Source organism: Manis javanica, chromosome 1 (assembly GCF_040802235.1).
Source record: "Manis javanica isolate MJ-LG chromosome 1, MJ_LKY, whole genome shotgun sequence".
In the NCBI taxonomy this organism is placed as follows: Eukaryota; Metazoa; Chordata; class Mammalia; order Pholidota; family Manidae; genus Manis; species Manis javanica.
The window spans coordinates 220,416,415-220,431,634 of NC_133156.1; the positions used below are offsets into that span (position 1 = coordinate 220,416,415).

General features: G+C 50.0%; 1 protein-coding gene across 2 annotated transcripts in view; it reads right to left on the bottom strand.

Moving 5' to 3' along the window:
• PLB1 (phospholipase B1) overlaps positions 1 to 15,220 on the bottom strand; it is a 115,012-nt gene that overhangs the window by 33,777 nt on the left and 66,015 nt on the right. For both annotated transcript variants that reach the window (XM_073214923.1, XM_073214930.1), the window contains exons 26-39: positions 15,094 to 15,175; positions 12,463 to 12,567; positions 12,248 to 12,343; positions 11,956 to 12,027; positions 10,878 to 10,916; positions 10,261 to 10,321; positions 9,537 to 9,595; positions 8,509 to 8,582; positions 4,412 to 4,455; positions 3,783 to 3,891; positions 2,647 to 2,698; positions 2,212 to 2,292; positions 1,611 to 1,676; positions 719 to 819 (exon numbers count right to left, since the gene is read on the bottom strand). In XM_073214923.1, coding sequence (XP_073071024.1) covers positions 719 to 819; positions 1,611 to 1,676; positions 2,212 to 2,292; positions 2,647 to 2,698; positions 3,783 to 3,891; positions 4,412 to 4,455; positions 8,509 to 8,582; positions 9,537 to 9,595; positions 10,261 to 10,321; positions 10,878 to 10,916; positions 11,956 to 12,027; positions 12,248 to 12,343; positions 12,463 to 12,567; positions 15,094 to 15,175 — 1,041 coding nt within the window. The remainder of the gene's footprint in view (positions 1 to 718; positions 820 to 1,610; positions 1,677 to 2,211; positions 2,293 to 2,646; positions 2,699 to 3,782; positions 3,892 to 4,411; positions 4,456 to 8,508; positions 8,583 to 9,536; positions 9,596 to 10,260; positions 10,322 to 10,877; positions 10,917 to 11,955; positions 12,028 to 12,247; positions 12,344 to 12,462; positions 12,568 to 15,093; positions 15,176 to 15,220) is intronic.

Sequence of the window (15,220 nt, forward strand, 5' to 3'; positions counted from 1 at the left end):
AAATTCAACGTTTACATTTTAAAAATAAAATAAAAATGCAACCTCTGATATTGGAGCTGGTGTTTGGGGGCCTCTGATGCTCATGCCCCACATACCTCACACTGGTACCCTACTGTCCCTTTCTATTATGAATTATTTCATGCCCATAAAATATACATAAAGATATAAAAGATGTCATCCCTAAAGCACTCAGAATAGTGCCTGGTGTACAGTGTTTGTACAAGTATTTGTTAAATAAATAAATGTATATATATGGTATGAAGAATAATAAAATACATACCCAAGTAACTGTCATCTAGTGTTTGGTTAAGAAACAAAATACTCCCAATCTGAAGTTCCCTTGTGTTCCTCCCTAATATGCTTCTTCCCATAAAGTGAACTGAATCATGTGGGTCACTTCATATTTTGTTTCAGTTTGGCCGTGTACGTATACATCCCTAATGTTGCCCCTTCTCACAGGCTGGGCTACACTGTCTCTCAATCCCCGGCTTTTGTCCCCACCCTGATCTCTCCCCCTAGGACTCTCCCATATCACAGAGGTCCCTGCTGGTGCCCTGGATTTGGGTAAGGGAGGGCATGGCTCCAATTTCCTAGCAGGCGGTGATCCTGGCACAAGACCCCCTTTATAGATTTGTGACAAGAGACACAGGAGTCACAGCTGCATGAGCCAGACCAGGGGTGAGGGCGCCTCCTGCTGGGGCAGCTGGCCCCTGCCTACCTGGCCTGCTGCACCGGGCACTTGTCTGGGTTCCCCAGGAACACCTGCCGCATGATGCTGGGGTTCATGAAGTCCACGAGGTTGACCAGGGCTCTGGGGACCTGAAGGCAAGGCTGGAGATGGGAGAGGGGCCCCAGGGGGCATCTCCCTCGAGCTGCCTGAGGGTCCTGAGAAGTGGGGATCCCTGTGGAACTCTAGCTCAGCTGGCCCTGAGCAGAGATCTGGGGAGGCACTTACACAGGGGTACCAAAGGACCCTATGGGCCATGCTGCCCACGTGGTGCCTCCTGGAGTGGGACAGCATGGCAGGCCTGCATCTACATGCTGGGCGTTCCACTCTGTTTAGCCATCAGCTAGGGAGCTCTAGATCTGGTGAGATAGCTGCCCTGCTTAGCAGGATGTTATCTCCCAATCATTTCCTTTAAGCCCATGGACTCCGTGGGGCAGCCCTGGGGTCTCAGACACCAGGGAGGCAACTGGTGACCCGAGAGCTCCCTTCCAGGCAGCCAGGGTGGCCCGCCCGTGCCAGGGCAGGGAGAGAACACATTGCTGGGCACAGGACCAGAGACGGTCGCTCTAGACACACCCTATGGCTCAGAGTCAGTGCCCAGCCTGGGAGCACTCAGCTGCCACCAGGGGGTGCCCCAGGTGGGGCTGGGGGGCAATTAGTACACACTGCCTTCTCTTCTCCAAGTCTGGGATCCTTCTGGGCAACCCAAAGGGAATGAGGCTTCCCTGGGGGTAGGCCCCAAACTCGGGGAAGAGAAGGAGCCCATGCCCTTGGCTGTCCCCTTCAGGGGAGGGGACACTTCACCTTCGTTCCCCCACCCACCATTCCCCCCACCATGCTTGAGCTGTGTCCAGCTTGAGGGAGTGCCCCCACCCCCACCAACCTCTCTATGCAGGATGTCCAAGGCATTGCGGAGACGGTCGAAGAAGTTGGCAGCAGAATACAGATTCTGGGAAGAGACAGGACGGGGACGAGGAGCTGGTTAGAGGGAGAGGGTGGTGGGGCAGTTGCAGGCCCCCACCCTGGCTCACCCCAAAGACTTTTTCTCCTCTCTGGCCTCCTGTGGGACCAGCTTATCCTGTCGGAATCTGAGTTGACAATCGACTACCCTGTTGTCAAAGACGGGCCAGTCAGAAGACTGGAACCTTTGAGTCCTTCTTCCAGCTGCTTGGGTTTAGTTTCTTCTCTTTCTGGATTCTCAGGAATTGTAAGAGAGGGGAGTAGGGACAACATATACCTGCTCCCTCACACCTGGGACATGCAGGTAGAGCCAGAAGCTTGAGGGCCGCTGGGTAAGAAGCACGTGTATGTGCACATGTGTTCATGTGTATGTGTATGTGCACATGCACACACACACACACACACACACACACAAGGCATTGTTGGAAAATCCTAGGGTTGGTTCTAGGGACTGTGCTCAGAGATCTCCAAGGCCTAAAGGTCAAAGCCGGGAACAGTGAGTAAGCCTGGCCCGCCCGCATTACCGAGTCTGTGCAGTAGTCACACAAATCACTGCCTCCGATCAGCACCGTGATGACCTTCCAGTCCTCGTGGAAACGCATGCTCTACACAGAGGGGGCAAATGCCGGATGGTCCCCAACCAACAAAAAGGTGCCACAGCTCTGGGAAACCCATTCAACCCTCTAAGACTTCCTTGCCCACTTGAAATAATAGAATCTCAGAGCTGAAATAATTTAAGAGTTTTATTTATAGACCGTAAAACCTTAGCTTCAGGAGGGACTTTTGAGGTCACTGTGATCAGTAGCAGCCCCGTCCCACTCTCCCACTGATATAATCCCCTCTGTTAGGGGCTGCCTTCCACTGACAGGGGGCTCAGTGTTTCATGGCAGACCATTTCATGTGGGGACTTTGGTGGGTTAGAAAATCAGTGTTTAAAAATAACCATAAATCTGACTCACGTGATCATCTTTCATCCTCTGTACGAGGGTCTGGACTTGGCTCGTGAGTTCCCTGGGAAGGAGAGGAGATCAGTGCTGGTGAGGGATAGTGTCTGGAGTTTTCCTCCTAAGGGGCTGACCTGGGGTTTCCATGGCATTATCCCCATTGTATGAACTGGCAGAGACCCTGAGGCTCAGGGGGGCAAGGAGCTGCTTGCCTGCTCTGGAGAAGGATTACAACAGCCTTTTGAAAAGCCAACTGTGTGTTTGTCCTAGAGCTGTAGTCAAGGGGACTGCCGTTCTATCTGTTACCCATGCTCTCCTCTTCAGGAGTCTACCTGCAAAGTGTCTTTTAGGATCCCATGCTAGGAAAGCATTTGTCCCCCTTGAGGGACAGGTGCAGACCCTGCAATCAGACCTGTGAAAGTTTTGGCATGCTTCCTCTTTTTTTCCCTGGCTGCCAGGAAGCCATGAGTTTGATGCTCAGGCACAACCATAAACATGCTCCTATTGACACAGTTGCTTCTTCCTCCCCTGCTTCACCAGTGACTGTGATTTTTCTCTCTTATGTATATGCTATTTTGTTGTACACTTAGCTACTAAATCCTTCTTTTAGAAAGAGGTGGGGAATATACACTGTCCATCCTGAGAGGCTGAACAGTTCTGCTTCGGCCGCTTCTGGCTTCCCCCCAGCATCTCCTATTAGCTCCATGGTAGGCCTAGGGACAGGACACGAGTTGTCACCCCAGAAGCCTCTACGTCTAGAGATTCTGGCTTGCCCATCCATTTAGTTGATGTGCTTTTGGGGAATCGCCACTTCTGAGGCTTTGGAGAGAGTGAATCTCTCTTGTACCATTAGGCCGTGAGAAGCTTCAAACATTGGATATGGTCGGGCAGTTAGCTGCATGATTAGAACATGCTGCCCAGGGAAGCAAAGTCAGGAGTTCAGCCTCCCGGGTTGTGGCTCCTGTCCGAGTTCCAGCCTCTCCAACCTCCCCGCGGGGGCCTTAGGCACAGGGCAACCAGGGAGGAGAGTGGCTGAGAGCCTCTGAGAGTCACTGAGTGTCCTCTTTGCATGTGGAGGTCAGTATTCCAATCTTAAGGGGAACTATGTGCCTCCCACACTCTCCCCACAGGACCCTCCCCGAATGCCATACTCAGCCTTTGCTTGAGGAACAGCCTGATTGAGAAACGCATTTGTCTCACTGGCATCACCCGTGCCCACCGCGTAGCCTTTGAGATTTCTATTAAATTTCCGAAGGATATCTGGAAGAGGACAGAGAGAGCTTGGGATGGAAGGCCAGGATATCTTCTCTGGCCCAGGGTCCCCAAAGGGGACTGCATTATCGTCTTCATGCTGCCTGGAAGAGGCAGGGAGGGTGTGTGTGTGTGTGTGGGTCTGACAGGAGTCTGGGTCTCTGTGAGTTGGCCTGATGACAGGGCCAAAGCAGCAAGAGCCTCTCAGTTTTTTATTTTTCACAATTCACAGTGCAGTGAATACTCCCTGTCTCATTTGTTTCCACACCCTCTGGGCCAGCTGAGGAAACCTGAGGCTCAGAATGCTTGGTGATTGGCCCTCAGTCACCTGGCAAGCACACCGAAGGGCCGGGGCTGGAATCCAGGTCTCCAGCTCCAAGTAAGCATTTAGTCTACCCCCTTCAGCTACCTGTCCACAGGCCTCTCCTCCCGTCCCAGCGGTACTCTGTGAGGAAGATGCTGCTTCCTCCTTGCTCAGCTGAAAGCACTCTCAGGAAGCCTGCTGCTCAGATGGAATCTCTTTACTCACTCGGCAAAGTGGTCACAGTCTCCAGGGAGCCATCCCCTCCTGAACTGTAGGGAGTGAGCAGATCAGTGAGGTGGAATCAGTACAGACGCTTTACAAGCGAGCCCCCACCCTTCTTAGTGCCCATGTCATCAGCACCTGTAAAATGTGTCAGACCCTTCTCGTGGTGTTTGGGGGATTCTCAGAAAATTTAAAGCCCCTAGTTGTCCCCAAATCCAGTATTTGAAGGCAAAAGAGAGCTGTTTCTCTTTTCCACTGAATCAGGAGGGAGAGCGCTAAGCTGAGTATATCCTATGTGCCCAGCCAGGAACAAGTCTTACATTAATTATCCCACATGTCCAAACAAGCTTCTGATGCAGATGTGATGATCTCCATTTTATAAAGTAGGAGGCTGTGGTGCATAGGGATTAATTCGCTTTCTAGAAGAAACTAAAAACCATAAAGACAACTAAAAGTCAGCTGGAGCTAGAGACCTTTAGAAAATGGATTCGCTCTTCTTGCTCAGTGGCGAGGCAAATTTTTCTGGAAAGTTCAGGGGACGGCCTCCCACTGCTTTTTCCAATGGCCAATCTGATTTTACCTATTCAAATCTAGTTTCATGGCTCTCAATCTAACCTCAGAACACACTAAAAATTTCCTTTCCTTCCATGCATTTAAATTGAATACATGTGGGAGGCAAGGAGAGAAGTATTTCTATTTTAACGAAGTCCAGGGTTCAGATGCACTGTATTTACTGTTATTTTTCTTCTGTGCCTCCCTCCTCAATCTCAGTATATTATTTCAAGCCAATAGATTTGAGAACACAGCATTAGCATCCATCCCAGTGGTACAGATTTCCAAACGACAGGCCATGAATCAAAGTCATGACTTTTCAAGTCAAGGAAATGCTTGGAGTGGAGTGACTGCTTCATACCAGCATGGTCAAGGGCTCGGTTAAGTCAAAGGCTCGGCTGCCCTAAGGGGTAGAGAGACAGAAGCCGGTGAGCCCTTCCCTTCTACCGCACTTAGCTGTGTCTCTCCCACCTCCCATCAGATGTCTGAACCTAACTTGGCCGGTGGTTGGATGTTTTGTTTGCACTTCCAATTCTTTTCCAACTCTGCATGAAGCAGCTGCTTTAGCTGCCTACTGATTCTCCTTTCTTTGTACTAAATGCGCTTAATAAGAGTACTTTACACTTGGAAGGAAATTATAAATCCATATACCTCCTCCAATCACTGTATTCTAACTGCCTCCTTTTCTCCTTTAATAAACATGAACACAAACATAGAGACATACATGAGCACATACACATCAAATACTTTCTATTGTAATTGCTTGCCTGAAAGTATCTTTGTTCTAAAACAAGTGTGGTGATGATCGAGACCACAGAGATCTCTTGAGTCCATTTTAGAGTGAACATTTCCAGGACAAAATGGAATTATACAAATAATTATGAAGGAGCAAAAATATTTACGCCCTCACTTTGGCTAGAACTATGTGAAACACAAAAGAATCTCAATCCATATGAATCAGCTAGTGCATATGAGACCCTTCAGAGCAACGTGATTTATTTTACACCATGAGCTCCAAGGCTGGGTGCTGTTCATCCATTCTCACCCACAGTGCACAGAGAAATACAGAGTAGATGCTCAACACCCTTTCTTGAAAGAGTCTCAGTAATATGAGATTGAATTCCTAATTAACAAGTCAAACAAATGCATTTTTTGGCAAGCAAAGTTTATTTTAGTCTTTTGAATGATGCCAAACAAGCAAATTTATTTCAACTGAAGAAAAAGCAATGCTCTAAAGACCTCTGGGTCTGCTGCACTGTTAAGGCAGCCAAAGCTCGAACCTCTCACTGCTCTCTGCTGCTCACAGGTCAAGGGGCCTGGGAAATCGTCACCACCAAACCTAACTTCTGCACTTCCTGTTCATAGCCACACACCTCCCCCAAATTCTGGATCCTCTGCCCTGTCCAAGTCTATGAGGTCTGCTTTGTCCGCTTTTTGTTTCCCAGAAGAGGCTCACACTGCAAATTTACCTAAAATTATTAATTCCATAGCATTCTTAATCCAGAAGCTTTAGTGGCTTCAAAAAATTGCTTTCCTCAGATTAGCCTCCTACATGGACATTTCCCAAGGGATGCCAATAGGTATCATGAACAAAGAAAGTATACTGGGGTAAAGGGAAACACTGGTGCGAACAGATGCAATTTAAACAGATTTCTGCATTGTAGAGTTTCTCAGAACTCTTAATATGCATGTGAAGTTTCCAGAGGAAGGATACAGTAGGTAATGTTTCCCCAAAAATGCAAATAATTTTGCCCTCTTAAGGAACCCACAGGGAGCTAGTGTTCCATGGAACACATGGGGAAACACTATTCTGCCAAGTGTCTGACTGTCCCTCAGACTCTGGCCCAGCACCCCCATCTTTAACACATGTGCATCTTCACACACAGGTGGGTGCTTGAAATATTTAGAGCACATAAAGAGTTTTAAGGGATAGCAGTCATTGAATATATGAGGTCTTGGAATTAGAACTGGAAGATGGAAATATTAGGCTTTCCTGGATCTCACTTGTAGGAAGAAACAATGGCGGAATTTTCCTATTCTCAGAGAAACGTGTAGCAGGAAGTTGCCTGTTTGTGTCTGAATCCCAGGAATCTGCCCAGCTGAACTGTTGATGGGCAGATCACCTTGCTTCCGCAGGCAGAGCTCACCTATCATCTGCTGGCTGGTTTGTCTGCTTTGTTTTCTATTTTCCACACTGGGATGTGAGGCCATTGCCTTCTCTGACTAAGACTAAGTGCAGCTGCCACCACCTCATGCTTTTCCTGAATCGTAATAAAAATCCGTCTTCTTTCCCTCTGGCTTTCCTTTTTCTTGCAGCCTCTGAAGCACTGGGGGCAGAGCCATCAGGAGGCAAGGCTGCTGTTCTGTGGCTGCTGTTAGAGACCCCCTCCCTGGCTGAGGGGATGTGGAATGCCGGAGGACCTGGGTGCTGGAGGCCTTGACTCCCTTCTGGGAGGGTGAGGTCCTCATGCTGACCTGCCCACATCCTCTCTGAGGGTGAGTGAGGATGCCTCTCCCACCCAGGAAAACCTTTCTCTCTGGACTGTCCTCCCGGTTGTCCCAGTGCTAATCATCCCCACACTGCTCCCTCTCACTGGCTGAGAAGAAACATTTCATTTGAATGCACTCCGAAGGAAAAGGAGCAGCAGGCGTGTTTTGGGGCCACCCAGCTTCTCATTAGCACTCTGCCCTCTTGTGGCTGGTTTTGTTCTAGTTGTGAATTCTGAGCTAATCGCCAGCTACCATGAAGCCTACATAAAGGTAAACTTTATTAGGAAAGAAAGAAACTTCAGAATACCCGTATCTAACTGCTCGCCTGACCCACCAGGAACTTCTCTGCTTCTGTGTCTGGGATGCCTTTTCTCATCCATCTCATTGCTAATCTGTCAAGACATAATTGTGGTACCACCTTCTCTGCCTGCTGGCAGGGTGAATTACTCCCTCTCCTATATTCCTGTAGCACTCAGGCATCATGTATTTGCAAACAGTACTTGCCAATTGAGCAGGAGCGTTTGCCTCTGTTTCCTGCACATTCCTCTCACCCACCTGCCTCAATGCCTCATATTGTGCAGACACGTGGCAGGGGACAGCACACCTGTGGTTGTGATTTTGTCTTGGTTATTCCTCCTGAAGTGTGTGTTGCATTTCTGAATTTTCTGTACAGATGTGCACATATACATAAAGGCAGAGGTGTGACTACGAACGACATGAATACATACATACAGACGGTAAACAGAGACATAGGAGCATCTACACAGGCACATATACACACAAATAGGCAGGGGAAGACTCAGAGATTTGGTGCTTTTTGGGTGCATTTCATGCTGGATTTGTTGACCCAGGAGTCTGATAAGAACCCTAGTTTTCTTTTTCTGAATAACTAAGAAAGAAAAACATATTGACAGTAAATATCCACTCTACTTATCATATGATCACATTTTCCTTCTGAAAGCCCCTTCCAAACCTGGTCCTTGCTCTTATTCATTTATCAGAGACAAACCCCCACCCAATCTCTGGGGGTGAGCATGGGTGGAAAGGGGTAACATTACCTATATGACAGCCCCCGATACTGAGTAGTGACATCAAGAAGGTCATCTGGTTGGGAGCCAATTCCATTGCCAGCCTTTGAAAACACACCAAATCCACAAGAGAATCAGCAAGTCACAGAAAAGGGAGGCTGTGTATGTGCAGGTCTTACACAGGCAGTTCCCAAGGCACTCACGGTGGCGGTGGCATGAGCAGAACACCAGGTGGGGAGTCAGCAGACCAGGTTTGGGTTCTGCCAGACTCCTTCCCAGTTGTGTACCTTCCCTGAATCTCAGCTGCCTCCTTGCTGAACCAAGGACATGCTCTGCTTATATCACAGGACTGTTTTGATGGCCAAACTGGATCATAGTTATAAAAACAGTTTTGAAAATTCTAAAGTGCTTTGCAAATGTGAGACACTGGTGTATCATTACCACCTGCGTCATGCTCTTATATTCTTTAAAAGCATGAAGAAAGAGTCTATAGGCTTAAGTGGACTGCAGTAGACAGATTTTTCAGAAACTTCACTTTTCTCCCCTTTTCCCTCTGGCATTCTCATGGCCTTAGAAGTGCTGCCAGGAAGTGGTGATCTGGGATGGTGAAATACCCCTATTTCTTGGAACTTAAGAGTAGAACTTTAGCCTCCACTATGGTCTTTGCTGCTTTCTGTGAATATGCAAAGAGGAAACAGATGTGAGGCTCTGAGCTGTGTGTAAAGCATAATCCAAAGGGAAAAGAGTAGCCAAAGGTAGGTTTAAATTTTTTAAGCCAAAATGACATATTTTTTCAATTGTTTAAAAGTGTTGTTAGGTGTTCAAAACCTCCACTGAGACAATTCAGTTCACTCCTGAGAAACACTTTCCCTTGCACGCCTGATTGAGAAAGTGGCTGCAAAATCCAACCACTGTCATGCTCGTGGACTGACAGAGCCAGGACAGAGGGGAAGGGTAATGCGGAGATCAGGAGGGCAGGGCTCCGACTCAGGGGAACTGGGACCTGGAACTGACGCAGCCACCCCACCCCACCCCGCCCAGGGCCCAGGAGTCCTTACGGTCAGAGAATCCCCCAGAGCAGCCACAACTTGGATATCTGCGGGTCTCAGGGCATGCACTGGAAAGACAAGCGCACTTGTGTTTGTGGGAAGGAAGCTGTAGTCAGAGTCTAGTGCTTCTTGCTCTAAGCAAGATGAGAACCATGACCTGTGAGTGTGTTTGGGCCATGCAAGACTGGGTGTCCTTGGGGTCATGGGGCAGAGGTCCTATGAAGCCAGTTTCCCCATAAGAAACACAATAAACCAACCCTGGACCTATGGGGTGAGGGAGTGAGTGCTGAGATGGGGAGGGAAGGATGAGGGGTGGCAGAGAAGGCAGATGGAATCCCACCACTAAGGGTCAGGGGTCACGTGGGACACCAGCTGTGGCCTGAGTGTGCGACCAGATGTGCCCTGGCTTCCCCATGGGACTCTCTGGGCACCCATCCCCACCTCTGGGCCTTGGTGAGGTCACACCACAGGGTGGGCCGCTGAGGGGGAGCTCATGGCCTCCCTTTAATGGGCTGACTTGGGAGGGCAGCAACTGGTTTCTGGCCTGGCCGCTGTGGACCCTACAGGGTGGAGGGGCATAAAGCAGGGCCTTGTCCCAGGTGACTATCCAGATGGGGAGCAAGCACCAGCCATGAGTGTCATGTAGTTAAATATGAAAGTCTTGTCAGAGCGCTCAGTGGCCGCTGACTCCTTGCGGGGGAACCGTGGGTCCTGGTATGTGATAGAAGCTTACCCGAGGTGGGCGGCGAGGCAGAAGGCATCCTGTCCTCACACAGTAGCTGGCTCCCATGACCCTAAGGGCATTGAATGAATCCCAGAATCACAGTGTGGAAAGGGACCAGAGAGAATGGCTGGGCATCAGACTCACCCAGAGAGCTCTAACGCACACAGACTCTTGGGCCCCCTGGGAAGGGGCCTAGAGGGGCATTTGAAGAAGAGGCCTCCGTAGGTGCTTTGGAGTCTCAGCCAAGCTGGGATCTGCTGACCTAGTTCACACCCCTCCCCCATCCAGCGCGAGAACTGGGGCATCAACCAAACAATGCGACCCCATCCCACCCCAGCCCTGCTTCTGCAGCCGCTTTCTGAGGACAGTTATCTTCACTTCCACCTTTCAAGAGGCTGTGATTTAACTGGCTGGCCCCCTTTCCAGGCTGTTATCAGTGGAGCTTACTCTGCCCTCCACCCTGTCTGAACAGGTGTAGGTGGGTGGATTTTATAAAATAGTATTAAAGCCCCTTGGCTGCCCATCAGGAGCCCTCACCCACATCCCCACCTGCCCAGCTGAGCTAGTCCTGGCTCTGGGGCTGCCCGCTGCATTGGCTTGTGAGCAGAAAGGCAACAAGGGGTTACCTGCACGCTGTTCCTGTAGGTGCTCAGGAAGGGCCAGGCCTGTAAGAAGGGGAGGAAGGAGCCGCTACAGTGTGTTCAGCTCACCTCCTGAGCTGCTGTCCGCTGCCAGCCTTCAAGAAGTACTACCTCAGGCACAAGCACTTCCCACACTCTCAGCCTACCCTGCTCCACATTCCCAATCCCCTCCCTGCCAAGCTGACTGCTGTGGGCCCCCTCCCAGGGTGCACTGGGGCTTTCTCTGCAGCCCAAATGGCAGGAACAGTTAGAATGAGCCCTTCAGTGGCCCCCAGGAGTGAGCCCCTCTGCTCTCTGCCTCCTACCCAGCTGGTTGTGGAGGCTGGTCACCTCTTTCTCGACCTTTCTCCCTCCTAACAGAGCACCACTTTCTGCTACTACAAACCTGTGTCCCCTACTCCCTAGGTTCCCATCCACCCCCCACCCCATGCCACTCCCACCCTGCAGCAGCCTGGCATCCTTCCTGCCCAGGCAAGAAGAGTCAGGTGCTTTGAGGTCCAAGAATTGGGCAATTTATGAGTGAATTGGGGGGTCTAGTTCTGCTTTGCCTTCCCAGTTATTGTCTCCTTTCCTAGCTCCAGCTTCCAACTCCCACCCTCTGCCACCCCAAACTCTGTCCTAGCAGCTACTAGTCCAGGTCTCAGTTCCCTGCTCTTTCCATCCTGCCATGGAGGCAGTGGCTACATGGAGACAGGGTGCCCTTCTGTCCCATCCTGCCCTTGACAATCTCTCCCATCCCTAGTCTTCAATATGAGAGCCAGATGGTGCTGCCATGTGCCCCTTCCTGGCTGGAAAGAGCTGCATGCAGGGGCTCCCTGCCCATGGAGGGGTGGAGCAGCACCCTAGGGCCTCCAAGATGCTGGGGACTGTTGTCCCTCACAGTCTAAGAAGATAGGGCATTGGGAATGCTTAAGTGGAGTCTGCAGTGGGCAGATAGGTAAACAGAGCTGGCGATGGGGTGAGAATCTGGGACGAAATGCATGAGAAACCTTAATCAGAGATTTTAGAAGACTAGAAAAGATGCTTGAGGTGAATCCACCACAAAGATGAGCTTCCACTCTACCTGGTTGGGACACGTGATATTGATCTTGTTTTCAAAATTATGCCGAGTTGTCTTCTGGCCGACAGGTTGCAGCTAAACCAAGAAGCAGGAGATGGGGAGTAAGGAAGAGGGAAGGAGATGGGAAAGGCCAGGACGCAGGTCAGGGCTGGAGAAGGGAGCAAGAGACGGAGGGGAAGGGCCTTGTCACCACCATTGGGTGGGGAGTCATGCAGCCTCAGGGGTCCCCCGAAAGCTTGCCTGAGACTTTCTCTTCTCAGGGGAGGAATCACTTGTCCCACGTGAGCCATCTTACCATGTTGTTCCAGAGGGCGCTGGCTGCGTGGGCATGAGCCTTGCTACTGAAGTGGAAGCAGTCGGGAGCGAAGAAGGAGCTGTCAGGCAACCCCTCCTGGTCACAGGGCAGAAAAAGGGGCCGTGTTATGGCGATGCCAGATAACACAGGGGATGCTCAGAAACAGCTGTCCACTTCTGTGGTTCCCGTTTATCCAGGAGGCCTGCTTTCTTTACCGAGGTCTTTGGCATGTCCACTTTTTCAAAGAATGGCTGTACGACCACAGTAAAATCTTCCCTTGTGTCGTATCGCCCACTCTCAACCAGGTGATGAGTCCCCTCCTGCAGGAGGAAAGGGTGACAGGGGTCAGGGGCCTGTGTGCATCTGCTCCATCTTCGTGTGGCCTCTTTCTCTGCCATAGAATTTAACAGTCTGACCTTTGTGTGAAATTAATCTGCAGCAAAATCTCAGCTGATCAGGAGCCAACCATTTACTTTTTAGATGAGCCTTTATCTCAACCCCTGCTGCTAGTCTCTGCTGCAGTTGCATATATTTGACCCAGGTTGTCAAAAAGGGAAGGGAAGGAAAAACCTAAGTGGATCAGCTTGATTCCCCTTTAAGGCTTCTGATTAAAGGCTGGAGGATGGGTGGGGAGAAGTAGGGACCAGGTACATATTTCAATAATTGACCTTTTTGGCTAATCCTTATATTTATTTCTGTCCTGCATTTTGTTTAGAAAACCAAAAGTGAATCACCACTTAATGCCTCTGTGTATTGCTTGTGCGTGGTGTGTGTGTGTGAGCACACATGCTCCTGTACAGCACAGTTCTTGGAGAATCTCAGATCTGTCTAGGAGGGTAACAGAGCTGTTATTCTCCCAGCTTCCACTTGGGCTTGGTTCTAAAAGAACCAGTTACCCGGGTTCTGGCACCCACTTCTGCCAGACTCTGCCATGCCACCACTTGCAAGGTTCCACCATTTGGGGCCAGCTCCCTGGCTGGAGAGGGAAGCCAGGCTTACACACCCAGGAACATTAGTGCCATCACTTAAAAAATACCATGCATTTCTTTTCCAGGGTCAGCCAGAAAGACAGAGTCTGTGCTGGGGATGCCACACCTCTGGCTTCCTGGGAGAGTCTCCTCCAGTTTCAGGCAGAGCCCTGAGGAAGGCAGCAGGGGCCATTCCACTAACTAACTAGCTGTGTGACTTCAGCAATACACTTTCCCTCTCTGTTCCTTTATTTCCCCACCTGTAAATGTAGGATGTTTAGCAAGTTGTTCCAGTACTCCTTGTTACTCCGTGGATCAGCCACAGTGGCTACAGTAGAACCATCACTACTTGGGAAATGAAGGAAATAGTGTCTAGAATGCCTGGCACATAGTGGTTATTAATAGCAATGACAGGAACCATAGCTTTTGCAGGAAGTAGGGAGTGAGAGGATTCTGCAAGATGGCATGATAGCCTCACCTGGCTGAGCTGTAAGCTTCTCTGGGACACTAGATCAGGCTCTCAGTGGCAACCAAGATCAGGCCTGGGAACAGGGGTTAATCTAGAGGATCAGTGAAGGCAAGTATGGTCTAAAGTTTTCCTTTTTGTTGCCCAGCATTTGAACCAGCTTACTGTGTTTGAAAACCTCCACTGCAGCAAGAGCAGCCTGCCTCCCTCTGCAGAAGGAGAGAAAGACAAATGCTGGCTTTCCTAATGTCCCTGAAAACTACATGGGCACATGCCCTAGGGATAGAAAGTTGGCCAGCACACTATCCATTCTGCTGAGGGGGCAGCCACAACTGTTTCCTAGAAGCATTGGGACAGTAGTGTCCATGGTGTCTCTGGACTAGTTCCTTGGTCTGATTTTGATTCTTATGGCTCAGCCCCTAGACTTTTGTGATTCTGTGATTTCTGGTGGCTTTGTCTCTGACTCTAGCTTTCTAGCTCTTCTATATTAATTAATATATTCTGCTTAAATAATCAATTTGCTTAAATTAGCCAGAGTTGCATCTAGTTTTTGTCCTTTGTGCGCATGCACCTGAGCTGGGACAGGTTTGCTCCACAGACATCCTCACCAGAGACTCACTGTGCCTGCTTATGGCAGAAGTGCAGCTGGGGAGTCACCCCGAGGGCTGGGCAATGGGGTCAGGGGCTGATAGAGGTCCATTCTCCTGAGACCTGACACCCCTGACAGGTGTGGCTGCCCTTAAAGAGTCTGCAGGGGGGTGGATCTGCTCCACGGAGTTAATGAACATGAAGGATGGATCCGCCCTGGAAGCTGTTTGCAGCCCCGTCGAGAGGAGCTGAAGGCTCCCACTCTTCTCTTAAGTGGCTGGACGGTTACCTGGGGGAAAATTCAAGACAGTTGAGGGAGTCATCTTCTCTGGTCAAAGATTTGATGGGGAAAGGCCTAATGAACAACCCGTAAGATGTTTGGAGATAATCTGCTGACTCTTTCTCCCTGTGCTCTTCAAAAGCACCTGTTCCCTGGGAGGGGAGGGCCGAGGGGATGTGTTACCTCACTGAACCCTCCAGGTTCTCTCGGGCAGAAGGGGTTTCCCACCTGGGGGTGAGAAAATCCTACACGTTCTTCATGGACAATTATAATATTTGTTCCCCTGTAAGGCCAGGAACTGAGATTTGGTGAAGCATATTTAGGGACTTGATGCTATAGCTTGAATAGAATAAACCGAACCATAGTCCCTGCTGCCTCAAAGCATGTCTTTATATCTGTGAACTTTATATCAGTGAACTTTATATCAGTAGTAACCGCACACCCACTGGGGGTCAAAATACATAAGCATGTACTCATTTTCCAAGCACAGCAATCAAGGCACACGGCAGCTCCCGTGTGGCCCTGGAGCCCGTTCGCAGCTCACCTGATACTTCTTATTCACTTCGATGAGGGAGGCCAGTTCTGCTGAGTCATCATCAAACTTCAGGACACAGGGACACAGAGACCTGCAGCCCAAGCAGAAGAGATGCCTCACCCCACCAGAACCACAT